The 25800-nt window shown below is 46.0% G+C and overlaps 1 protein-coding gene across 6 annotated transcripts in view; it reads right to left on the bottom strand.

Moving 5' to 3' along the window:
• The window catches only part of usta (uronyl 2-sulfotransferase a), a 97935-nt gene extending 73074 nt beyond the window's left edge, over positions 1-24861 (bottom strand). For all 6 annotated transcript variants that reach the window (XR_010963712.1, XR_010963711.1, XR_010963713.1 and 3 more), the window contains exons 1-4: positions 24556-24861; positions 13475-13518; positions 1944-2099; positions 937-1016 (exon numbers count right to left, since the gene is read on the bottom strand). Coding sequence is in view for 3 of the 6 variants with exons in the window: in XM_067989339.1 (XP_067845440.1) it covers positions 937-1016; positions 1944-2099; positions 13475-13518; positions 24556-24736 (461 nt within the window). In the remaining 3 variants the exon portion in view is untranslated. The remainder of the gene's footprint in view (positions 1-936; positions 1017-1943; positions 2100-13474; positions 13519-24555) is intronic.
• Positions 24862-25800: the final 939 nt, after the last annotated feature.

Below are 25800 nucleotides of genomic sequence, written 5' to 3'. Positions count from 1 at the left end.
TCTGCCTCTACCCACTCAGTCAGGCAGTGAGTTCCAGACCCCCACCACCCTTGGTGAAAAAATTTCTCCTTAGCTCCCCTCTAATCTTTCTACCAATTACTTTATATCTATGCCCCCTGGTTATTGACCTCTTTGGTAAGGGAAATAGGCCCCTCATAATTTTATACACCTCAATTAAATCTCCTCTCAGCCTCCTCTGTTCCAAAGAAAACAACCTCTGCCTTGCCAATCTTGCCTCATAACTAAATTTCTCCAGTCCTGGCAACATCCTCATAAATCTCCTCTGTACCCTCTCCCGTCTTTCCTGTAATGTGGTGACCAGAACTGTACGCAATACTCTAGCTGTGGCCTAAGTAGTGTTTTATACAGTTGTAGCATAACCTCCCTGCTCTTATATTCTATGCCTCGGCTAATAAAGGAAAGTATCCCATATTCCTCCTTAACTACGTTATCTACCTGTCCTGCCACCTTCAAGGATCTGTGGACATGCACTCCAAGATCCCTCTGCTCTTCAACACCCCTCAGTATCCTCCCATTTATTGTGTATTCCCTTGCCTTGTTTGCCCTCTCCAAATGCATTACCTCACTCTTCTCCGGATTGAATTCCATTGCCACTTTTCTGCTCACCTGACCAGTCCATTGATATCTTCCTGCAGTCTACAGTTTTCCTCCTCATTATCGACCACACGGCCAAATTTTGTATCATCTACAAACTTCTTAATCATGCCCCCTACATTTAAGTCGAAATCATTAATATGTACCAGAGGGAAGAGACCTACCACTGAGCCAAGGCTAACACTTACACGATATACAGAGAATTAACTGTCTGTTAGTACTTCAGATCACTTGTGGAATTTAGTTCAGAAGAGACCCAGTACTATTAAGGGAGGATTTCACAATTTGCAAACACAGAAAACAGCTGCATTTTTTTTTTACCTTGTAAAGTTAAGGAAATGGACGTGCCGTGTATACAAGTAAGGTTGTTCTCCAATGCTGATATTTTTTACTAATTCCATCTGTAAAAATAGGAAAAAGGCAGAAAAGTCATGAGTCTTAAAAACAGACTTCAGTTAGCTCCTGGCTGTGGTAACTTTCCCACTGCTTGTCCAATCAGAACCCCATCCCAGGAGAGCACTGGCTTCCAGGGTTATCAGCAGCAGAGTGGGAATAAAAATCCAGTAACAGCTCCCAGTTAATGAGCCTGCTTGGCTGGCTGATCATGGTCTGCGCCCTGGACTACTGCAGACCTGCCCGGCTCAGGGATCGGCTTATCAAGTCTGACAAAGGAGGGCTGTCACCATGAAGACAACTTGATCCCCCAAAGGAACCTCTCTTCCAGGAGGGATAGTTACTAGTTGGTTTTTCGACAATCGATGAGCACGAGTTCGAATGCTTGTTAGGCAGCGCATCATAAAACTCGAGCGTGCATTGCCACCATTCTCCTGACCACAGCAGAGCCCCATCAATCAGTGGTTCCACCAGTTGGGACATACAGAGCCTTAAACAGCAGCTGCTTGCCACTCTATAACCCAATCTCTGGATGCACTGGTCAGCAGGCCCAACATCCTCCTGGGTCATCAGCAATAGGTGGCAGATGCAGCTCAGTAAAGTATAAAATCATTGGTATAGAAACAAGGAGGGAATACGGTTTAAATGGAACAATATGTGGCATGCCAATTGGGCAAGAGATCTAGCGATTTTGGTGGATAAATTAATGAAATCAGCCCCTGTGCTTGGCTGCAATAAAAAAAAAGGCAAAGGCCAACGTAGCAGAGGGATGGTATTGTTGCTGGTCAGAACCCATGTGGAGCAATGCAGTTCTGGTCACCTCGTTGCTCACTGCCATTGAGAGGCTGAAGAAATTACGTACTGAAAATGATCCTGGGTATCAAAGTTCTAAGTTATCAGCAACGGTCAAGGGGCTTGGGAAGCCTGCAGCTCACCTGCTCGTTTTTATTTAGCCTGGTCTTGTTGTGAATGTCTGAATTCACTAGGCTGAAATGGTTTCTCTCCGTTAGGACTCTCAGCAGCTGCACCACGGTCCGGCTTCCGCATTTTCCAACTCTGTTGTAAACCAGCTGGCTGGGGAATGGCAGAACCTGAACAGAACGGAAAAGCACAACACATTAAACAGCTGCTGTGGGGCATCTCAGCTGTGGCAATACTGCAGGAAATAATTCGGTGCTCCTGGCCAGTATCACAGCCAGCCTTCTGACCATACAGACTATCTCAACGAGCCCAGTCATTACCTCTCCAGATGTACACACACAAACACATATAGGCATGCATGCATAGGTAGGTAGGCGCGCACGTGCTCACAGGCAGGCGCCCGCCCACGCATGCACACTCAGATACCCACACAGGCATCCACGCACGCGCACCCACAGGCACGCACTCAAGCACACACCCACACTTTCCGGGAGCAAGGGGTCACAGGATGACATTTAGAATCAGTAATCCTGGCTGATACTTGCCTTCTCTACCCCTGTCATAAACGTCCCGTTTGCCTGCTGCACTGGAGAAGCCCAGCTGAGCACCCACTGCGAACAGGTACTGTAAGGGAGGGATGCAGGGAAATTTAAAAAAAGTTTCTTGGTTGGCTCTGACTTTCCACTAGGGTCATCCTGCAGCTGGACCTCAAAAAGTCAACTTTGTTGGGGCACCATTGTCCTTCCCCCCACCCCCCCCCCCCCACCTCAACCCCATCCACCAGAAAGTCCTTTTGCCCTGTTTACACCCAGCAGTTTATATGCTGCAAACTCTGCCTCTGTAAACACACTGCTCTCCCAGCACCTCAAACGCAACACGCCAAGAGCCATAGTTAAATATTCAACTGAGATGACCTCATATTACTGGAGTGAACCTCGGTGGTAGTATTCTCGCCTCTGAGTCAGAAGGTGAAGTGCTCGAGCCCCGTTCCAGACAGCCTCTGGCTCTGAAATCTGGGTTGACATCCAGCGGATACTTGCGTCCGGCAGGTGTGGGTGGCACCCCCTCATCGTGTAGGTTGTGGGAGCCCATAAAACCCTCCCGCCGTAAAGGACTAACCACCCAATAGGCTGGAATAAAGATGGTTACGGTCATGGAAGGAGCGTTAACGTTGCGGCCTGTCAGACTGTTAAGCTGCCTGCGACTCCTTCCAGTACTTCACGCTATTCTCCAAGGGGAGAGTGTGAAGACAAGAAAAAAACCACCTCATATTACCGTGAAACTTTAGATCCTTTGCAGGCTTGAGTAGCACCAGTCCCAGCAGCGTCACACACTAGGACCGTAGAATCAACCCACTGTCCCAAGTGTGGAGGCACTTAGTTTGTTTGATGAGACTGTGTGTGGCACTGCCCATGCAGTGCCAAGGCATTGTAGGATGCAGGAGGAAGACACCATGACATTGCCTGTGCACACAAGATACATGGTTCTCCAGAACCAATGAAGCGAGGAAAGTGTAGTGCTGATCGAATTGACGTGAAACCCCAGACACCTTGAGAATTACTTTAGATTCAATAAACTGACTACAGAGTGTAATTTACTTCAAATTATTTGAAGTAAATTCACATTTAACACAATTTGAAAACCATCCACTCCCAAATTCAGGACTTAAAAAACTTTTCTGATCTTTCAGGTGTTCCTGATCACCCTGCCCGCTCTAGTTTGATAACAGAATGAAAGGCAACTAGTTACAATTTGGACTAGACGCAAAAGGGTTTTTTAAAAAAATTGGGATTTCTTCAATTTAGTGCTACAGTTGGGTCAAAGGAGAGAATCAAAATAACACTTGATGCAGTATGAGAAATGTTTAAGATTACTTAATAACCAGTTTAAAGTCAAAACTGTCACTTGGGTAGACTTGAGAAAGCATGGCATCAAGTTATAAAAAGTTTCTCTAAGTTCCCTGATGACTTGGCAGGTCACAGGTTAGATCTTTGTTCTGCACTGAGTTAGTCCACCTTGGCTCGTGTAGCTATATGGGGGGGGGGGGGGGGGGGGGGAGAAATGATACAAGTGATATTAATATCTGAGCTAGAGGAGAATAAAATTTGTCCAATACCCATTCGTGATCCCTGCTGAATATCAGGTGAGAACAGGAACTTATGACGTTCTGCTTCCTCCCAGTTTCTGACACCCCCCCACCCCACAGTCTGCCAGCTCTCACTGTTTGGAATCACCGGAGGTCTACTGGCACTCGTAGAACTGAACACACCATTACTAAGCAGTTCCGAAGAGGGGGAAGAAAACAAGCATTGAAGGAACTGTTCAGCAGAGTTCACTTCCCCCTCATGATGAGAAATGTCATTTCCAACCCCCCCAACAATATGTTCACATGAGACTTGTTTCAAGTCAGACAGAAAGTGTTTGAAGCTTATACAAGCAACACACAGCGAGCTGATTCCTAAAACCAACGCTATTAATACTACAGAAGATCACTGTGTCACTTTTGTGGCTTGAATTTTTGATGTAGACAGAGAGAGCCACAGTTCCATAACTAACCTAATGTGCATGTCAAATCAGTCTGCTTACCAAACACTGTGTGTCTGTTCTGATCCAGGCCTGGAGTTTGCATACCTGCCGTTTCCAGAACCACTGGCTGCATTCATGCCAGGGGCTAAATGAACGTCTTTATCTGAGCTGAGAACCAGCGCACAAACAGAAAGTTTCAACTATGCTAATTTAAAAAAAAACCAGTGTCGGCTGAAAAAGCAACAGCTTACTGAGGTCACAAGGCAGTATTTATGGTCACAGCCAGTACAGTCTCCAGCTCACCTGAGGCTGAAAGGAACAAGACTGCAATTTTTTTCTTTAGCCGGTAGTAAGAACATACTACCGCTTTTGCCCTGAATCTGAATTCTTTGCTTATTGCAGTAATAAAGTCCTGACTGTGCCATATGGCACAATTTTCATCAGCCTCCGACAATACACAAGGAACCAACAGTATTCTTTAAAAAGAAATCTAATTTACACCTGGAAAATGTTGACAGAGTGTTAACATAAATCATTCACCCTTCCCTATTTAATGTGTCTTCTTTTCTAGTCTCGTTGCCTCATTCATTTTGAGACTCTGTCCTTTGGTCTTTCCTTTCCCATTCGATACATTTTGTTTTTGCTCAAATCTGTTTTGTTTCCATGTTTTTTAGTTTTTAGAAATCCCAGTGTACAGCACCAGAAAATGCCATCGCAGTCCCTCAGGCTGATCCCATAGTATAAAACATTCCACGGTGCTCTACCTCTCGTGTGCTCATTTGCTTTCTCAGTCAAATATTTACCCAGTTCCCTCTTGAATTGGCATCCATGACCAGTCTGTTCCATACATATTCGCTTTAAAAACTTGGAAGACCTCAGCAAAGCCTCCCATGAGCCTTTCCTCCAGGGTAAACATTCCCCAGTTTCTATAGCCTCTCTTTGTAGCTCAGGTACCCAATACAAGACACCAGTTCCACTATCCATCACTGTGCCCCTCTCAAAGCCAAGATATCACCACTGTCGTATAGTGACCAGGACTGTTCATGGGCTTGGTTCTGTTGTGGGTTCAAGTCCCACTCCAAAGACTTGAGCACATAATCCAGGCTGACACTCCAGTGCAGTTGGAGGTGCCGTCTTTCGGATGAGACGTTAAACCGATGCCCCATCTGCCCTCTCAGGTGGACTTAAAAGATCCCACAGCCAAGAAGAGCAGAGGAGTTCTCCCTGGTGTCCTGGCCAATTTTTATCCCTGAACCAACGTCACTAAAACAAATTATCTGGTCATTATCTCATTTGCTGTTTGTGGGACCTTGCTGTGCGCAAATTGGCTGCCGCATTTCCTACATTACAACAGTGACTACACTTCAAAAAGTATTTCATTGGCTGTAAAGCACTTTGGAACGTCCTGTGGTCGTGAAAGGCACTACATAAATGCAAGTTCTTCTTTCTTTCATGCAAGGATAAGCGCATGCCTTGTACAAATTTCGCATTTCTTGGGCCCTGTGCCCCATCCCCCCCGATGATACACCCCAAGAAAGTTTTACTCACTACTGTTACAACACACTGTGATGATGGCTTCTATCAGCTATCCATGGGCAAAACTGCAGTCGCCCACAGAATCTTGGTTACAGATCTGCACCAGCAAGGGTGAGTGTGGCCAAATAAGCGGTGGATGTTCCATATATGGATTTTCAGGTAACATTTCGACAATGTACCACATAAGAAAGATACAATGCTAAATTAAGGCAAATGGTATGTAGCCACGTGAATAGAAGGATGGATAGGGTCAGAAATCAAAGGGTGGGGGTAAATCGGTGTCTTTCGATTTGGCAGGAAGGGGGTAGTGGTATGCTCCAGGGACCTGTGCTGGGACACCTGTTTTCCATTTATATAAATGATCTGTATTAAGACACTGGAGGAATGACATTTGCTGATGATACCAAATTAGGGGGCATGGCAAACTGTGAGGACAAATGCAGGAGGACACAGACAGGCTAGAGGAATGGGCAGATAGGTGGCAGGTTCAGTTGAATACAGAGAGGTGAGAAGTAGTACATTTTGGCTGAAAAAACTGTGAATGAAGTATACCCGAAACTGGAAAATTCCCAGCAGAGTAGAGGAACAGAGAAATCTATGGTCACAGATACATTGGTACAGGTAGAAAACTGCATTACAAAGGCAAATGGCTTTCTAGGTTTTACATATATGGACGCTGAATGTGAAAACACCTCTGATCTTTTCTTAGAGCTCATCCCCTCTACGCCTGGGGTCAATGGATGGTGTGTATTTAGAGTTCAGCAAAGTTTTTGATACGGTGCCACATAGTAGATTGGTCCACAAGGTTGGAAGGCATGGGGTAGGTAGAGTGTTTCTGAAAATAGACTGATAATTGGCTGAAGCAGAGCAAAGCAAGGATGACTGTACACTGAGCTGGACTGCATAAAAGGAGGTGCCTCAGGGATGAGTACTAGGACCTGTTACTGTTTACAATATGCATACAGGGGTTAAAAGTGGGGATAGAAACAAAACGCTTTAGTTTGCAGATGATACCAAAATGGGAGAGACAGCAAACAGCGGGCTGATTAAATACAGAAGGATCTGGATAGATTGGGGAGCTGGGCTGATGAGTGGCAGATGTTATTTAATGTGCACGAATGTGAAGTTTTGGAAAGGATAAGAGTGTCAATATAATCAAAATGGTATTGGTCTACAAGACACGACACAGGAGAGGGATTTGGGGCACTGGTGGATGGGTTGCTGAAGCCATCAGCACAATGGGCAGTAGCAGTAGAGAGAGCAAACAGGGTCTTGGGCTAAGTCAGAGGAACAGAGCACAAATCTTAGGTGATGGAGTTTGTACAGAGCGCTGGTCCAGCCACAACCTGGAGTACTGGGTACAGTTCTTGCTGCATTGAGTAACTCATCCAGGCATTGGAGAAGGTACAGAGAAGGACAACTAAACTGACTGCTGGGATTGGGCAGCCGAGTTACGAAGAGAGGCTGCAGAAGCTGGGAATGTTTACGCTGGAGAAGAGAAGGCTCAGGACTGATCTACAAGGTACAGACAAGATGAGCGTCGATGGGGTGAATTTCCAGGGAGCTTCTCCCCATGCACCGCCTTTGTGGCGGAAACCCAATGTACACGCATAAACAGGGTTTCCGCTGACATGACACCACAGAAGATTTGAGGAAATTCACCCCCAATATGTTTAACTTTGTCGCAGATTCTGCAACAAGAGGGCAAAGCTTCAAATTTAGAAGAGGGAGGATGATAAGATAGCTTAGTCTAAAGTCCTTTACGCTGAGGGTGCTGAAAATATGGAATTGACTGCCACAAGGGGCTGATTGTATCAGCAAACGAGGGACAGAGAGCAAGAGAGAATGAATGAGAGAGAGAGGGAGAGGTGGATAAATACCTGGCAAAAAATGTGATCGAGGGATACGAGAGGTATCGTGGGATATGACACCTCCAGACACTTGGATTGGCAAATGGAGAACATCTTTTCCAGGCCTGTACATTCCTATGCTCCTTTCTATACCCTTTGTAAAGCAGTCACATATTTCGGTAGACTTGTATCTTACTGTTCTGATTCAGCATTTTACTGTATTTCCCTTTTCTAAATGCTTCGCTGCATGTTAAAAGTGAACTATCAATGACTCCTGTGTCCCTTTCCAAGTCTCCCTATCTGAACTCAACTCCAGTTGTTGTCCCATGTTTTTGTTTTGTGTGTGACACTTCACTATTATCTGTGTGAAATTTCATTTATTACATGTCTGCCCATTTGTATAACCAACTGAAACCTTCCATCCTCTGTCTCCACCATTCTTTCTCCAATTTTATCAGCTTACAATTGGTTCCAGTATTTAGATCATTTATGTAGCTGAGAAAGAACAGAGGCCTCAGCATTGATCATCAGGGTACTCCAGTAAACAGTACTCCAGCCCCCGCTCCACCAGCACCAGGCTCTCATGACACCTCTCCTGAGTTTCTCTGCTTTCCTGTTTGTTATCCTGTCCCATGTTCAGGGCCCCTGTGACTTTTCCATTTAAGATTAGAAATGTTCCACTGTAGCCTACTGATGGAGTGACACGGTCGGATGGTGCTCCTCAATTAGCAGTCGCCATCTTAGCCACAGCCTGAAGCTGAGATACCTGCCGGATGAGCACATTCAGCCAGATAGAGCGGATGATGAGCGATAGAAGAATGTGCCGATCCCTGGTGAAAAATCTGTTGGTTGGTTGGGGAAGGCAAATTTAGGATTCGTATCCTGGACTGTAACATTGCCAATTAAAGAAAAAAAAAGAACAAACTTGCATTTATGTAGTGCCTTTCATGACCTCAGGACGTCGCAAAGCGCTTTATAGCCAATGAAGTACTTTTTGAAGTGTATTCACTGTTGGAATGCAGGGAAATACAGCAGCCAATTTGCACACAGCAAAGTCCCACAAACAGCAGTGAGATACATGACCAGGTCTGTTTTAGTGATGTTGGTTGAGGGATAAATTCTTCTTTTACGTTCACCTGAGGGGGCAGACAGGACCTCGGTTTAACGTCTCATCCAAAAGACGGCACCTCCGACAGTGCACCACTCCCTCAGTATTGCACTGGAGTGTCAGCCGAGATTTTGTGCTCAGGTCTCTGGAGTGGGGGATGAACCCGCAACCTCTGACTCAGAGTCAAGCGTGCTCCCACTTAGCCTTGGCTGACATTAGGGATAACATCTCAAATATGACAAAAAAACAAATACTGCAGATGCTGGAAATCTGAAAGAAAAACAGAAAATTCTGGAAACACTCAGCTGGTCAGGTAGCATCTGTGGAGGGAGGAAGTTAGGATTAACATTTCAGATCTGACAAAAGGTCACCGACATGAAACGTTAACCTCAAATATAACCACCGAATGTGTCACTGGTGTGGCTTTACAACAGGTCAGTGGAGGCATGATGGACCTGGTATCTTGGCTAATACAGAGTTGCTTATATACACCAACACAGACTCCATTGTTGGTAGGCAATGTAGCAAAAGCTATAGGTTGGGACTTTTGAGATATTTGGAGAAATAGTTCTAATCTGGATGCAGCGACATATGAGGCGATAAAGTTTAAACTCTGGGCCACCCTACCATGATCTACATCGAAACGTTTGGGCGCCTTATCAAGTGACTGGTCCTCTACAGATCATCAATGGTTGCTCCTAATTCTCTGGAGATTCTACCTCCCATTTCTGGGGCAATTGGAGGGCAAATAGAGAAGATGTTGGCTTAGTCCTGATGGTGGGAATACTGACAATTAAGGAAACTACGACGTCTCCGATCAAGGAACTGGGGGTGTGAGGGCATTAAGAGTCAACCACATGGTGTGGGACTGGACTCACATGCAGGCCATACCAGGTTGGGGTTCCCTTCTATAAAAGACATTGGTGAAGCAGTTGGTTTTTTATGACAATCCGGCAGCTTTCGTGGTCATTGTGTGTATGTGGTGCCAGCCCACAAATTACCAGATTTATTGTATTCAATTTGACAACTTGCCATGATGGAATTTGAACTCTTGACCTCTGGTTTGCCAGTCCAGTACCATAACCACTAAGCTACCATGAAGAGTTGGGGCTCCAAACACCCATCCCCAAAGCAGGAGAGTCCACAGCATCAGAAGCAAGTGCACTCAAATTAATGGGCACCAAATGCTCTATTTACCAATAATAGAGCTTACCAATAATAGCGCATCAACAAGTAAGTCAAAATTAAAGGCTCTATATCTGAATGCATGGAGCATTCGTAACAAGATAGATGAATTAGTTGCACAAATAGAGATAAATGGGTTTGATCTAGTAGCCATTACAGAGTCATGGTTGCAAAGTGATCAAGATTGGGAACTAAATATTCCAGAGTACATGACGTTTACAAAAGACAGGCAGAATGGAAAAGAAGGGGGTGTAGCTCTAATAATAAAAGATGACATAAGGATAGTGGTGAGAAAGGATCTTGGCTTGGAGGATCAAGAAGTAGAATCAGTATGGGTGGAAATAAGAAATAACAAGGGGCAGAAAACACCGATGGAAGTAGTTTATGGGCCCCCTGATAGTAGCCATACCTTTGGACAGAGTATTAATCATGAAATAATAGGAGCCTGTAACAAAGATAACGCAGTAATCATGGGGGACTTTAATCTTCACACAGACTGGGCAAATCAAATTGGTAAAGGTAGTTTGGAGGACGAGTTCATGGTATGCATTCGAGATGGTTTCCTAGAGCAATAAGTCATGGAACCAACCAGGGAACAGGCTATTATAGATCTTGTATTGTGTAATGAGACAGGGTTAATTGGTAATCGCACCGTAAAAGATCCTCTGGGCAAGAGCGATCATAATATGATAGAATTTCACGTTGAGTTTGAAAGTGACGTACTTAAAACTGAAACTAGTCTTAAACTTAAATAAAGCCAATTCTATAAGTACAAGGGGCGAGCTGGCTAAGATAGATTGGGAAATTAAATTAAAGGGTATGACGGTTGAAAAGCAATAGCAATCATTTCAAGAAATATTTCAGTACTCTCAACAAATATACATTCCATTGAGAAATAAAAACTCCACAGAAAAAGTGATCCACCTGTGGCTAACTAAAGAAGTTAAGGATAGTTAAAATAATTAGATTAAAAGAAGAGGCCGATAATGTTGCCAAGAAGAGTAGTAAGCCTGAGGACTGGGAGAATTTTAGAAACCAGCAAAGGACAACCAAAAAATTGATAAAAAGGGAGAAAATAGAATATGAAAGTAAATTAGCAAGAAATATAAAAATGGATTGTAAGAGCTTCTACAAGTATGTAAAAAGGAAGAGAGTAGCAAAAGTAAATGTTGGTCCCCTAGAGGCTGAGACAGGAGAAACTATAATGGGGAATCAGGAAATGGCAGATGCATCAAACAAATATTTTGTATCTGTCTTCATAGTACAAGACACAAAAAGCGTACCAGAAATAGTGGGGAACCAAGAGGCTAATGAGAGTGAGGAACTTAAAGTAATTATCATTAGGGGAAAAGTACTGGAGAAACTAATGGGACTAAAAGCCAATAAATCCCCTGGATCTGATGGTATGCATCCGAAGGTTCTAAAAGAGCTGGCTGCAGAGATAGTGGATACATTGGATATGATCTTCCAAAATTCCCTAGATTCCAGAACGGTCCCAGCAGATTGGAAGGTACCAAATGTAACCCCCCTATTCAACAAAGGAGGGAGAGAGAAAACAGAACTACAGGCCAGTTAGCCTGATGTCAGTTGTCAGGAAAATGCATTATTAAGTAAGTGGTAACAGGGCACTTAGAAAATCATATGATTAGGCAGAGTCAACATGGTTTTATGAAAGGGAAATCATGTTTGACAAATTTATTAGAGTTTTTTGAGGATGTAACGAGCAGGGTAGATAAAGGGGAACCTGTGGATGTGGTATATTTGGATTTTCAAAAGGCATTCGATAAGGTGCCACATTGTTACGTAAGATAAGGGCTCATGGGGTTGCAGGTAATATATTAGCATGGATAGAAGATTGGTTAACGGACAGAAAACAGAGTAGGGATTAACAGGTTATTTTCAGGTTGGCAGGATGTAACTAGTGGGGTGCCGCAAGGATCGGTGCTTGGACCTCAGCTATTTACAAACTATATTAATGACTTAGATGAAGGGACTGAGTGCACTGTATCCAAGTTTGCAGATGATATAGAGCTAGGTGGGAAAGTAAGCTGTGAGGAGGACTCGGAGTCTGCAATGAGATATCGACAGGTTAAGTGAGTGGGCAAGAAGGTGGCAGATGGAGTATAATGTGGGGAAATGTGAGGTTGTTCACTTTGGTTAGAAGAATAGAAAAACAGAATATTTTTTAAATGGTGAAAAACTATTAAATGTTGGTGTCCAGAGAGACTTGGTACAAGAAACACAAAAAGTTAACCTGCAAGTAAGCAAGCAATTAGGAAGGCAAATGGCATGTTGGCCTTTATTGCAAGGGGCTTGGAGTACAAAAGTAAAGACGTCTTACTACAGTTGTACAAGGCTTTGGTGAAACCTCACCTGGAGTACTATGTACAGTTTTGGACTCCTTATCTATGGAAGGAACGAAGGTTCACTAGATTAATTCCTGGGATGAGAGGGTTGTCCTATGAGGAGAGGTTGAGTAGAATGGGCCTATACTCTCTGGAGTTCAGAAGAATGCGAGGTGCTCTCATTGAAACATAAAAGATTCTGAGGAAGCTTGACAGGGTAGAGGCTGAAAGTTTGTTTCCCCTGGCTGGAGAGTCTAGAACTAGAGTATATTCAAGGCTGAGATAGATAAATTCTTGGACTCGAGGGAAATCAAGGGATATGGGGATCGGGCCGGAAAGTGGAGTTGAGGTTGAAAATCAGCCATGATCTGATTGAATGGTGGGTCCCCTCCAAGACTAATATATCATTCCTGAGATGAGGTGTCCAGAACTGAACACAGTACTCCAGATGGGGTCGAACCAGAGCTTTATGTAACTGTAACATTAACTTCCACTCCTTTGTATTCATTATTGCTTTGCTTCATCTCATTGATATTTGTGGGACTTTGCTGCCTGTAAATTGGCTGCCGTATTTGCCTACAATACAACATTTCACTGGCTGTCAAGCACTTTGGGATGTCCTGAGGACGCGAAAGACGCTATATTAATGCAAGTTCTTTCTTTCTAATTCTGAGTTAATACCAGTACACAGTGATTAATTATCAAATATTAACATTACACACTGATTAATTTTGAATTTCTACCAGCCCACAGTGATTAAGTCAGGGCCCATGCTGTATGAATACAAAAAGAAAAATCAACTGAAGATAGTTAATGGTGACCATTACCTGGTGTTTACCCATCAGTTTCAGTAGTGACCTGGCTTGACTGAATATAATATTTCAGGTCAAGAAGATGGGCAGGCATATTTAAATATAAACAGGAGATTCGGGGAAGATTTCCCGTTTGCTCTGCATGTACCAGCAGAATCCTCCTTCCCAATAATCCAAATTTACCTTAGGGGGTAGATGTCGATACCCATCCAGAAAAGAGGAATTACCTGAAAGAAAAAAAACAAATACAAAATTATAATATATCTGTTACATATGATGACTGAAGCATGAATATACTAAAACTATGAGCAATGAAACAGCTATCAGACAATGCTGTGGGAATTCTGAAAAGGAATCAAAATTTATTAAGAGCGCATATTTCGTTGTAAAACAAAAGTGCCTGGAGTATCAAGCACCATCAGCACAAATTACATATGAACTTAGGAAAAGGGTTACTGAACCAAGGCGGGTAGATGGAGTGAAGATACAAATCAGCCATGATCTAATTGAATGGCGGAACAGGCTCAAAGGGCTGAATGGCCTACATCTGTCTCTATGTTCCCAGTTAAAGCCAAGAAATGCCAATAACTTTAACTCTTCCAGTCTAACACCTAACTCCATTTTGAATATCTGTGTCTCCAATCCTTTGTAGTTTAGCCTGAAATACATTTTCTGTCACCTTTGTGTTGTTCTGCTAAGGCCACTACTTCAAGGCAACTGGATAAGCTAAATTCCTTTGTTACATTGGATTTCAGGATGTGTGTGTTTTGGGATCAAATTGCATAGTTCAGTTTGTCATCTTGGTGAAAACTGAAACCCATTGACCTTGCATATGACAGATGAAAAGAAGTAGTTACAGTGAGAATGCACTGGGACATGAACTTGTCATTACTTAAGCTGGAGCTATACCCAATATTGCATCTGTTAGAGGATTTGTAAAGTTTCGAAGGGTGGAGTGAACACTGATGGTGCAAAATTTATTCCTAGGGAAGGGATGCTTTGATGCTTTTCTTGATCGCCTTCCAGCATTTTGAAGTGTAATGCAATTCAGTGTTTGAAGCCAAAAATGATTTATTCTAAATATATACCATTCTAGAATAAATCACTGCAGAATAAATGATTTTTGATTTTAAATGCTGAATCACAGTATAATTCACACTTTAATCTTGTATGCCTCCATTTTTTTTAGTCATTTTACAAACAGACAAAATAAAGGAACTGACAGCAATACCCTATCAGTAACAAAAGAAAAAAATAACAAAATAATAACGATTCAGGAAGGCAAATTCCCTAAACTTTGAAGCATAATCCGCACCGCAGTAACAGGAACCATCAATAAGGCTGAGACTTTTGGGTGACAATATGCTTAAACCCCAGACATCCCCCACTTCCATCAATCGATACACTGGTCACTACGATAAATTCTTTGAATGAACACCCCAACCATTCCTTGAGATTTTAGACTGAGGTAGAGGTAGATTGTTAAATAGAATACAGGGATAAAATGACGTTTTTTGTGGCTTCACCGGAATAGAATTCAGAAATTCAAACAGAAAACCCTCTTGTAGATTTTAGGAATAAAAAAAGGAAATGGATATCATAACTCGAATAAGCACCTATTAACTAGGACCAGTAAAATAGACTTCACCAATTAAAAAATGACCTCAGGACGTCCCAAAGCACTTCACAGCTAATGAAGTACTTTTTGAAATGCAGTCACTGGTGCAATGTGCACATGGCAGTCAATTTGCACACAGCAAGATCCCACAAACAGCAAAGAGGGATAAATATTGGCTAGTTCACCAGGGAGAACTCCCCTGCTCTTCTTCAAAATCGTACCATGGGATCTTTTATGTCCACCTGAGGGGGCAGACAGGGTCTCTGTTTCACGTCTCATCCAAAAGAGGGCAACTCCGGCAGTGCAGCACTCCCTCAGTACTGCACTTGAGTGCTAGCCTGGATTTTGTGTTCAAGTCTCTGGAGTGGGACTTGAACACACGACCTTCTGACTCAGACGCGAGAACGCGACCATTGAGCCACGGCTGACACCAATTAAATTGGAAATTATTTATAACCAACGTTTAGGGCCATTTCAGCGCCTAATGACATCACACATCTATCATATAAGCTTTAAGTATCCTCACACTGTGTTTCAATTGAAATTTCATTGGGACTACAAAGACTTGGCTGTCCTGCTCCTCCACATAGCAGCTGTAGTTGGCTGCATTTACCTTTCTTCATAGTTGCACTGACAGCTGTTGTTCAATACTTGCTGTCATCCCTGACCCACCCATGCAAAGCAATCTCAGACGCATTGCACTTACTCTCACCCACTTGTGCCGTTGGGTTAGGGTGCGCGCAATTTCACTGCCCCCCCCCCCCACCACCCCGAAAACAGTTGATTTCAGTGCCCCAGCGAGAGCAGCACAAGCGGTCTCTGGAATCATCGATCATCCAGGCAGAAAGAGGACAGTGGGAAATTAGAACGTACTACAAAAATAAATTCACACCTCCACCTTTACACAAGGCCCCATCTGCCCCCTCTGGTGGATATAAAGAAACCCATAACGCTATTCGAAGACGACCAGAGTTCTCCCCGGTGTCCTGGCAACCACTCATCCATCAACCAACATCACTAGAATAGATTATCCAGTTGTTTATTTCATTACTGTTTGTGGGACCTTGCTGTGTGCAAATTGGCTGCCGCATTTCCCTACATTACAGCAGTGACGACACTTCAAAACTACCTCATTGGCTGTGAAGCGTTTTGGGACTTCCTGAGGTTGTGAAAGGTGCTATATAAATGCAAGTTCTTTCTTTCCTTTCTTACGAAAATTGCACTTACAGAATGGCTGCAGTACAATTTCAAATACCGATTATGCATTAATAACAATGTATGCCTTAATTTTTTTTTAACTGACCATTGTGCTATTCCAATGCTAAAATTGCGCACTCAAGGCTTTTCAAATCAGCATAAAACAGCTGCGGTGGGAGGACTCCACAGTTAGACAACCTATCCATTGGAGAAATCCCATAGTTCTGTAAAAAATGTCCCTTTTATTTAATCTCTTCTACTTTGTCCTGTCCCCTTTTGTTTCCTTCTTTGCTTACTTGTTCTTTCTTTTCCTCCTTTCTATCCTTTTCCCCCTCATTTTTTTCTTCTCAGCTACGGTACGAGAGGGGGAAGGGGTTCTTGACCCAATAGTGCAGCCAGCAATACAAATAAATGAATGCTGCACCAAGCTCTCAGCAAAGCTCAAGGGGGAAGGCTCCTAGATATTGAAATAGATTGAGGAGTGCACCAGCTCAGTGAGGGAAATTCCTTAGAGATTGGGATAGATCGAGCCGTCCACAAACACAAGGGGGAGACTCCTTAGATATTGGGAGAGATCGAGGAGTGCACAAAATCAATGGGGGAGACTCCTTAGATATTGGGATAGATTGAGGAATCCACAAACTCAATGGGGAGACTCCTTAGATATTGGGATAGATTGAGGAATCCACAAAATCAATGGGGGAAACTCCTTAGATATTGGGATAGATTGAGGAGTGCACAAAATCAATGGGGGAAACTCCTTAGATATTGGGATAGATTGAGGAATCCACAAACTCAATGGGGAGACTCCTTAGATATTGGGATAGATTGAGGAATCCACAAAATCAATGGGGGAAACTCCTTAGATATTGGGATAGATTGAGGAGTGCACAAAATCAATGGGGGAAACTCCTTAGATATTGGGATAGATTGAGGAGTCCACAAACTCAATGGGGGAGATTGCTTAGATATTGGGATAGATTGAGGAGTCCACAAACTCAATGGGGGAGATTGCTTAGATATTGGGATAGATTGAGGAGTGCACAAAATCAATGGGGGAGACTCCTAAGATATTGGGATAGATCGAGGAGTCCACAAACTCAATGGGGGAGGACTCCTTAGATATTGGGATAGATCGAGGAGTCCACAAACTCAATGGTGTAGATTGCTTAGATATTCAAAGAGATCGTGGAGTCCACAAACCTAATGGGGGAGACTCCATAGATATTCAAAGAGATCGAGGAGTCCACAAACTCAATGGGGGAGACTTGGCATTTGGCATCCATTCTTTTCTCTTACTTCTTTAATTTACTTTCCTCCTGTGAATTGCATTTGTTACATTAAACGAACACGAGGGATGTTCATATCGGGCATTAAAGATTACACAGTGATTCCATTTTGTTTTCAAAGTTTTGATACAGAGGAGGAAGATGAGCTCCTTTGCACTGATCTTGTGTCTTCTCCTGGGCCAAGCATATTTGATGCTCAGACTCTGTTTTGGTTAGATGTGTACCAGCAGCAATTGAAGTCATATGCCTGTGTCTAAGTTTGTGATTTGATTCTGTTTAAAAATTTGTTTTAAGTTTCCTAGCTGGGCAACAGAGAAGGGAGGAGATTGGCGTTGCATGGATTTTGGGAACTACGAGAACCTTGGAGGACATTGAGTGAATGTAAACAGTGCCCTGTAAAAGCACCCTTGATGTGGTAATTGAAGTACTACTACCTTGGTCTAGAAACACAAGCACTTTGGTACAGAACGTGATGGCTTGATCATAATGAACGCTGCAACAGTGCAGGATATATACCGTAGCAAAGTATCCTTCATGCTCTGCACAGCTATAAAAAGCTTATTGATCTTGGAAATGTTAGACTTGATTTCACTGCTGCTGTTGGCAATTGTCCGAAACCAGTTCAAAAATCTATTTATTTGGAAACTCCCCAAAAGCTGGGCGTGTCAAATATTCAATGGCTGAATTTAACTAGGTGGGTTACACGTTGCCATGCTTTCATGGCTGATGGTAATGTTGTTCTTTGGTTTGTTGAGCGCAAGGTATTTAACGCCTCTTGCCCTGTACAGATATTATTGGTGTTACTGTCTGGGATAGAAACTACAGCCTAGCAGGGATCAGATATGTAGAGCATAAATATAGACCATTAAATATTTACTTTTGGTACTCCCTTTTCCTAAAGCAATGGCAAGGGAAAGCTCCAGTGAGATGCAATGAGAGATTTCCCATGGTGGTTGCTGAAAGACCTGGAAAGAACGGTAGCAGGTCATCAAACTTGTGCTGCTACAGGTTACTTTCATTTAAATTTAATGCAAATTTGTACAGCTGGAAACCTAAATACTTTTGCAAAACAATTAAAAGTTTGTCTTTCCATAACCTCTTGTAGCTTTATATATTATTCTTAGTGAAAATCCCATACATAACATGCCACTCAGCACCTTCTGTTCCCTCCCACCCTTTCTTCTCCTGGAGGCACTGAGTCATATGGGGGAACATGAGCCCAAGCAGCTACACCCCACCTCCCACCTGTACATTCTCCATTAAGCCATTCTTGGTTTGTCACCTTACGCAGGGTGTTGACTGTTTGGAACATCACACTGAGCTCCATAATGCCCGCACCCAACATTTCTACATAAACTTCTCAGCAGTGGGGATCTGGGTAGTGATCAGGAACAGGATCCTGGGTTGACATGCTTTCCATCCCACCTATTGTACACTGACGACAATTTTAAAAAGCACCACTTACAAGGATCAACTAGCTCACTATAGATCATGGATCGAATACAAGACTTATAGTTAGTCACCACATTGATTCTAACTCCCGGTCACAATGGGTCTAACTCGGATGACACGTGGACAGCACGTTTCAGGAGGTGGTCACCCCGCAGCTTAACAGAGTGCAGGCAGAGTGGGACTGGGTGACTGCCAGACAGAAGGAGGACCAGGCAGGTAGTGCAGGAGTCCCCTGAGGGCATCTCGCTCTCGAACCAGTATTCAGTTCTGAATACTGGTGAGGGAGAGGGTTCCTCAGCGGAGTGCAACCAGAGCCAAAACCATAGCACCATGGGTGGCTCAGCTGGACCGGGCGGGGGGGGGGGGTGCGGGAAGAGAAAGGTCAGGAGAGCAATAGTGATAGCGGATTCCATAGTTCGGGGAGCAGACAGGTGTTTCTGTGGCTCCCTGGTGCCAGGGTCAAGAATGTCACTGAGCAGCTGCAGAACATTCTGGAGGGGGAGGGTGAACAGCCAGAGGTTGTGGTCCATATCAATGCCATCGACACAGGTAGAAAGAGAGATGAGGTCCGGCAGGCAGATTTTAAGGAGTTAGGAAAGAGATTAACAAGCAGGACCTTAAAGGTAGTAATCTCTGGATTACTCCCGGTGACACGCTCTACTGAGTATAGAAATAGGAGGATAGAGCAGATGAATGCGTGGCAGGGGAGATGGTGCAGGAGTGGGGGCTTTAGAATCCTGGGGCATTGGGACCAGTTCTGGGGGAGGTGCGACCTGTACAGGAGGCATTGCTGGACTTGGTTCTAGGGAATGAGGTGGGCCAAGTGGAGCAAGTGTCAGTGGGGGAAAATTTAGGGAGCAGCGATCATAGTATCATAAGGTTTAGAAAAGCTATGGAAAAGGACATGGACCACTCTAAAGTAAAAATACTCAATTGGAGGAGGGCCAATTTCAGTGGGATGAGAACACATCTGGCCCGGGTAAATTGGAATCATAGACTGGCAGACAAAACTGTAATTTAACAGTGGGCGGCCTTTAAAGGGGAATTGGTTCGGGTACAGTCTAGGTACATTCCCACGAGGGCGAAAGGTAGGGCAACTAAAGCCAGAACTCCCGGATGACAAAAGAGATAGAGAGTAAGATGAAGTGGAAAAAAGGAGCGTATGACAGATGTCAGGTTGATAATACAAGTGAGAACCAGGCAGAATATAGAAAGTTCAGAGGGGAAGTGAAAAAGGAAATAATAGGGGCAAAGAGAGAGTATGAGGATTAGACTGGCAGCTAACATAAAAGGGAATCCAAAAGTCTTCTACAGGCATGTAAACAATAAATGGGTAGTAAGAGGAGGGGGTGGGGCTGATTAGGGACCATAAAGGAGATCCACCCATGGAGGCAGAGGGCATGGCCGAGGTACTAAATGAGTACTTTGCATCTGTCTTTACCAAGGAAGAAAATGCTGCCAGAGTCTGTCAAGGAAGATATAGTTGAGATACTGGATGGGCCAAAAATTGATAAAGAAGAGGTATTAAAAAGGCTAGCTGCACTTAAAGTAGATAAGTCACCCGGTCCGGATGGGATGCATCCTAGGTTGCTGAGGGAAGTAAGTGTGGAAATTGCGGATGTACTGGCCATAATCTTCCAAACATCCTTAGATACCGGGGTGGTGCCAGAGGAGAATTGCAAATATTACATCCTCGTTCAAAAAAGGGTGTAAGGATAAACCCAGCAACTATAGGCCAGTCAGTTTAACCTTGGTGGTGGGGAAACTTTCAGAAACGATAATCCAGGACAGAATTAACAATCACTTGGACGAGTGCGGATTAATTTGGCAAATCGTGTTTAACTAAGCTGATAGAGTTTTTTGATGAGGTAAGAGAGGGTAGATGAGGGCAATGCATTTGATGTGGTGTATATGGACTTTCAAAAGGTGTTTGATAAAGTGCTGTATGGTAGGCTTACCATCAAGATTGCAGCCTATGGAATAAAGGAGGCAGTAGCAACATGGATACAGAATTGGCTAAGTGACAGGAAACAGAGGGTAGTGATGAACGGTTGTTTTTCGGACTGGAGGGAGGTGTACAGTGGTGTTCCCCAGGGGTCAGTGCTGGGACTACTGCTTTTCTTGATGTACATTAATGACTTGGGCTTGGGTGTACAGGGCACAATTTCAAAATGTGCAGATGACACAAAACTTGGAAGGGTAGTGAACAGTGAGGATAGTGATAGACTTCAAGAGGATATAGACAGGCTGGTGGCATGGGCGGATACGTGGCAGATGAAATTTAATGCAGAAAAATGCGAGGTGATGCATTTCGGTATGAAAAATGAGGAGAGGCAATATAAGCTAATGGGCACAATTCTAAAAGGGGTACAGGAACAGAGAGACCTGGGGGTATGTGTACACAAATCATTGAAGGTGGCAGGGCAGGTTGAGAAAGCAGTTAAAAAAGCATACAGGATTCTAGGCTTTATAAATAGAGGCGTTGAGGAGTCATGTTGAGTCCAGCTCCCGCAGTCACGCAGAGTTCAACTCCTCGTCACAATAATTCTGACTCATAGATGCATTGATTTTAAATCCGCCGGCCGCCAGCCACGCTGAGTCAATGGCGGCCGCCAGCCACGCTGAGTCAATGGCGGCCGCCAGCCACGCTGAGTCAATGGCGGCCGCCAGCCACGCTGAGTCAATGGCGGCCGCCAGCCACGCTGAGTCAATGGCGGCCGCCAGCCACGCTGAGTCAATGGCGGCCGCCAGCCACGCTGAGTCAATGGCGGCCGCCAGCCACGCTGAGTCAATGGCGGCCGCCAGCCACGCTGAGTCAATGGCGGCCGCCAGCCACGCTGAGTCAATGGCGGCCGCCAGCCACGCTGAGTCAATGGCGGCCGCCAGCCACGCTGAGTCAATGGCGGCCGCCAGCCACGCTGAGTCAATGGCGGCCGCCAGCCACGCTGAGTCAATGGCGGCCGCCAGCCACGCTGAGTCAATGGCGGCCGCCAGCCACGCTGAGTCAATGGCGGCCGCCAGCCACGCTGAGTCAATGGCGGCCGCCAGCCACGCTGAGTCAATGGCGGCCGCCAGCCACGCTGAGTCAATGGCGGCCGCCAGCCACGCTGAGTCAATGGCGGCCGCCAGCCACGCTGAGTCAATGGCGGCCGCCAGCCACGCTGAGTCAATGGCGGCCGCCAGCCACGCTGAGTCAATGGCGGCCGCCAGCCACGCTGAGTCAATGGCGGCCGCCAGCCACGCTGAGTCAATGGCGGCCGCCAGCCACGCTGAGTCAATGGCGGCCGCCACCTTGATTCTAGCTCCGGCGGCCGCCACCTTGATTCTAATTGCTACAGAAGTCATCATATGGATTCTAACTCCTACAGTAGTCACCACATTGATTTACTCCCCTTCTAATGATGTCCCCAATCCTTCAGACTATTGGAGTGCTTGACCCCAGGCTGGGGCTATTTATTCTGGAAAAGAGAAGACTGAGGTGATAGAGGTCTTTAAAATTATGAAGGAGTTCGATTGTGTAGACATAGAGAAGATGTTTCCACTTGGGGTGAGTCCAAAACTAGAGGCCATAAACATAAGTCAGTCACTAATAAATTCAAGAAGGAATTCAGGAGAAATTTCTTTACTCAGAGTGGTGAGAATGTGGAACTCGCTACCATGTAGTCATTGAGGCGAATAGCATAGATGAATGAATTTAGGGAGAAGCTAGATAAGTACATGCGGGAGAAAGGAATAGAAGGATATGTTGATAGGGTGAGATGAAGTAAGGAGGGAGGAGGCTCGTGAGGACCATAAACACTGGCTTAGACCAGTTAGGCTGAATGGCCTGTTTGTGTGATGTAAATTCTATGTAATTCTATTGAGATCAATGGGAACACTTGATGACTCCTGTTGCTCGGGGGCTGACACTCCAACCTCTCTAAGCCGTTTACAATAGAAGCAGCTAAAAGATGTAACACTTCTTCTGACTAACTGGGAGCAAGGCCATGGGACACACACTACAATTAACAACAATTTGTATTTATATAGCACCTTTAACGTAGTGAAAGGTCGCAAGGCGCTTCACAGGAGCGTTATCAAACAAAATTTGACACCAAGCCACATAAAGAGATATCAGGACAGGTGAGCAAAAACTTTGTTAAAGATGTAGGTTTTAAGGAGCGACTTGAAGGAGGAAAGGTAGAGAGGCAGGGAGATAATTCCAGAGCTTAGGGCCTGGGAAGCTGAAGGCACGGCCGCCAATGGTGGAGTGAAGAAAATCAGGGACGCTTAAGTGGCCAGAATTGGAGGAGCGCAGAGATCTCGGACGGTTGTAGGAGGTCAGAGAGATAGGGAGGGGCGAGGCCATAGAGGGATTTGAAAACAAGGGGATGAGAAATTTAAAATCGAGGCGTTGCCGGACCAGGAGCCAATGTAGGTCAGCGAGCACAGAGGTGATGGGTGAATGAGACTAGGTGCAAGTTAGAATATGGGCAGCAGAGTTTTGGATGAGCTCAAGTTTACAGAGGGTGCAAGGTGGGAGGCTGGCCAGAAGAGCATTTGAATAGTTGAGTCGATAGGTAACAAAGGCATGGATGAGAGCTACAGCAGCAGCTGAGCTGAGGCGGGGTGGAGACAGGTGATATTACTGAAGTGGAAGCAGGCGGACTCGGTGACGGAGGGAATATGGGGGCGGAAGCACAGCTCAAATGGGACATCACGGTTGCCAGCAGTCTGGTTCAGATTCAGACAGTGGCCAGGGAAAGGGATGGAGTCGGTAGCAAGGGAATGAAATTTGTGGTGGGGACCGAAGACAATGCCTTGTCAATGGAGTTACCGGGAATATCTGACAATTTTTAGAGGAACTTAGTCATCGACGCACTGAACCAGACAGCATTCTTTAATTTTTAATTGTTCTGTGTATTTGCCAGGATACATTTTTACAGCCATTTACCTCTTGCCTCCCAACTCATTTCACATAGGTTCTGGCTCAAATCTCTTCCTTCCTCTTTCAATGGTTTGCAAGTCATTCAACCCACTAACTTGCTTTCTGTGATTGGAGTATCTATTGCTTGTCTGTCCTTTTATTCCCAAACTTAGTAGAATACTCGCTTATCAATTCTGATGAAAGGTCACATCCAAAAAGTTAACCTGTCTTTTCTCTTCACAAAATCCAGCATTTTGTATTTTTTGTTTCTAATTAATCCCTCCCCCGGACGCCCCCACACTCTCTCTCTCCCCCCCCCCCGCCCGGACGCGCCTCTCTCTGTCATAAGACCCTCACACGCTCTCTCTCTCTCTGTCATAAGACCCTCACACGCTCTCTCTCTCTCTGCCGTACGACCCTCACGCACACCCTCTCTGCCGTACGACCCTCACGCACACCCTCTCTGCCGTACGACCCTCACGCACACCCTCTCTGCCGTACGACCCTCACGCACACCCTCTCTGCCGTACGACCCTCACGCACACCCTCTCTGCCGTACGACCCTCACGCACACCCTCTCTGCCGTACGACCCTCACGCACACCCTCTCTGCCGTACGACCCTCACTCACACTCTCTCTGCCGTACGACCCTCACTCACACTCTCTCTGCCGTACGACCCTCACTCACACTCTCTTCCGCGGGAGAGCATAAGAAAATACAGGCTGGGGACAAGGCCTGGGCCCCGACCCTACTCCCATCCCCATCCCCGGCCGTTGCCGGTCCCGTGGCGCGGTCACCTACCCAGGTATTTGCGGAGCTCCAGCAGTAGGGCCGGGGCCCCGCCGTTGAGCTGGTAGCAGAGCGAGGCCAGGCTAAACAGCAGCACAGTGGCCAGGCAGAAGCCGTAGTCCCGCAGCGAGCACTTCAGCAGCTTCCTCAGCACCATCATCAGCAGCCTCACCCGCACCGATCCACCTCCCATCGGGCTCCGCCACGGCCGCCCTCACGCAGCTCATCAGCAGCCACCACACCGCAACGGCCTCAGAGTCAGACTAACAGGCGACAGCCAGACCGCTCCGGCTCCGTCACAGCGCCTCGATCAGTCCTCCGAACACAGCGCCCTCTGCAGCTCCGGCTCCGTCACAGCGCCTCGATCGGTCCTCCGAACACAGCGCCCTCTGCAGCTCCGGCTCCGTCACAGCGCCTCGATCAGTCCTCCGAACACAGCGCCCTCTGCAGCTCCAGCTCCGTCACAGCGCCTCGATCGGTCCTCCGAACACAGCGCCCTCTGCAACTCCAGCTCCGTCACAGCGCCTCGATCAGTCCTCCGCGCACAGCGCCCTCTGCAGCTCCAGCTCCGTCACAGCGCCTCGATCGGTCCTCCGAACACAGCGCCCTCTGCAGCTCCGGCTCCGTCACGGCGCCTCGGTCGGTCCTCCGAACACAGCGCCCTCTGCAGCTCCGGCTCCGTCACAGCGCCTCGATCGGTCCTCCGAACACAGCGCCCTCTGCAGCTCCGGCTCCGTCACAGCGCCTCGATCAGTCCTCCGAACACAGCGCCCTCTGCAGCTCCAGCTCCGTCACAGCGCCTCGATCGGTCCTCCGAACACAGCGCCCTCTGCAACTCCAGCTCCGTCACAGCGCCTCGATCAGTCCTCCGCGCACAGCGCCCTCTGCAGCTCCAGCTCCGTCACAGCGCCTCGATCGGTCCTCCGAACACAGCGCCCTCTGCAGCTCCGGCTCCGTCACGGCGCCTCGGTCGGTCCTCCGAACACAGCGCCCTCTGCAGCTCCGGCTCCGTCACAGCGCCTCGATCGGTCCTCCGAACACAGCGCCCTCTGCAGCTCCGGCTCCGTCACAGCGCCTCGATCGGTCCTCCGAACACAGCGCCCTCTGCAGCTCCGGCTCCGTCACGGCGCCTCGGTCGGTCCTCCTCGCACAGCGCCCTCTATAGCTCCGGCTCCGTCACAGCTCCACAGACCTGGTCGCGGAAATCCGGACACTGCGCACCTGTTCGCGGGCAACTCCATAACTTTAAATAAAAAC

This window comes from Heptranchias perlo, chromosome 8 (assembly GCF_035084215.1).
Source record: "Heptranchias perlo isolate sHepPer1 chromosome 8, sHepPer1.hap1, whole genome shotgun sequence".
Lineage (NCBI taxonomy): Eukaryota > Metazoa > Chordata > Chondrichthyes > Hexanchiformes > Hexanchidae > Heptranchias > Heptranchias perlo.
This window is presented reverse-complemented; position numbering and strand designations above follow the sequence as displayed.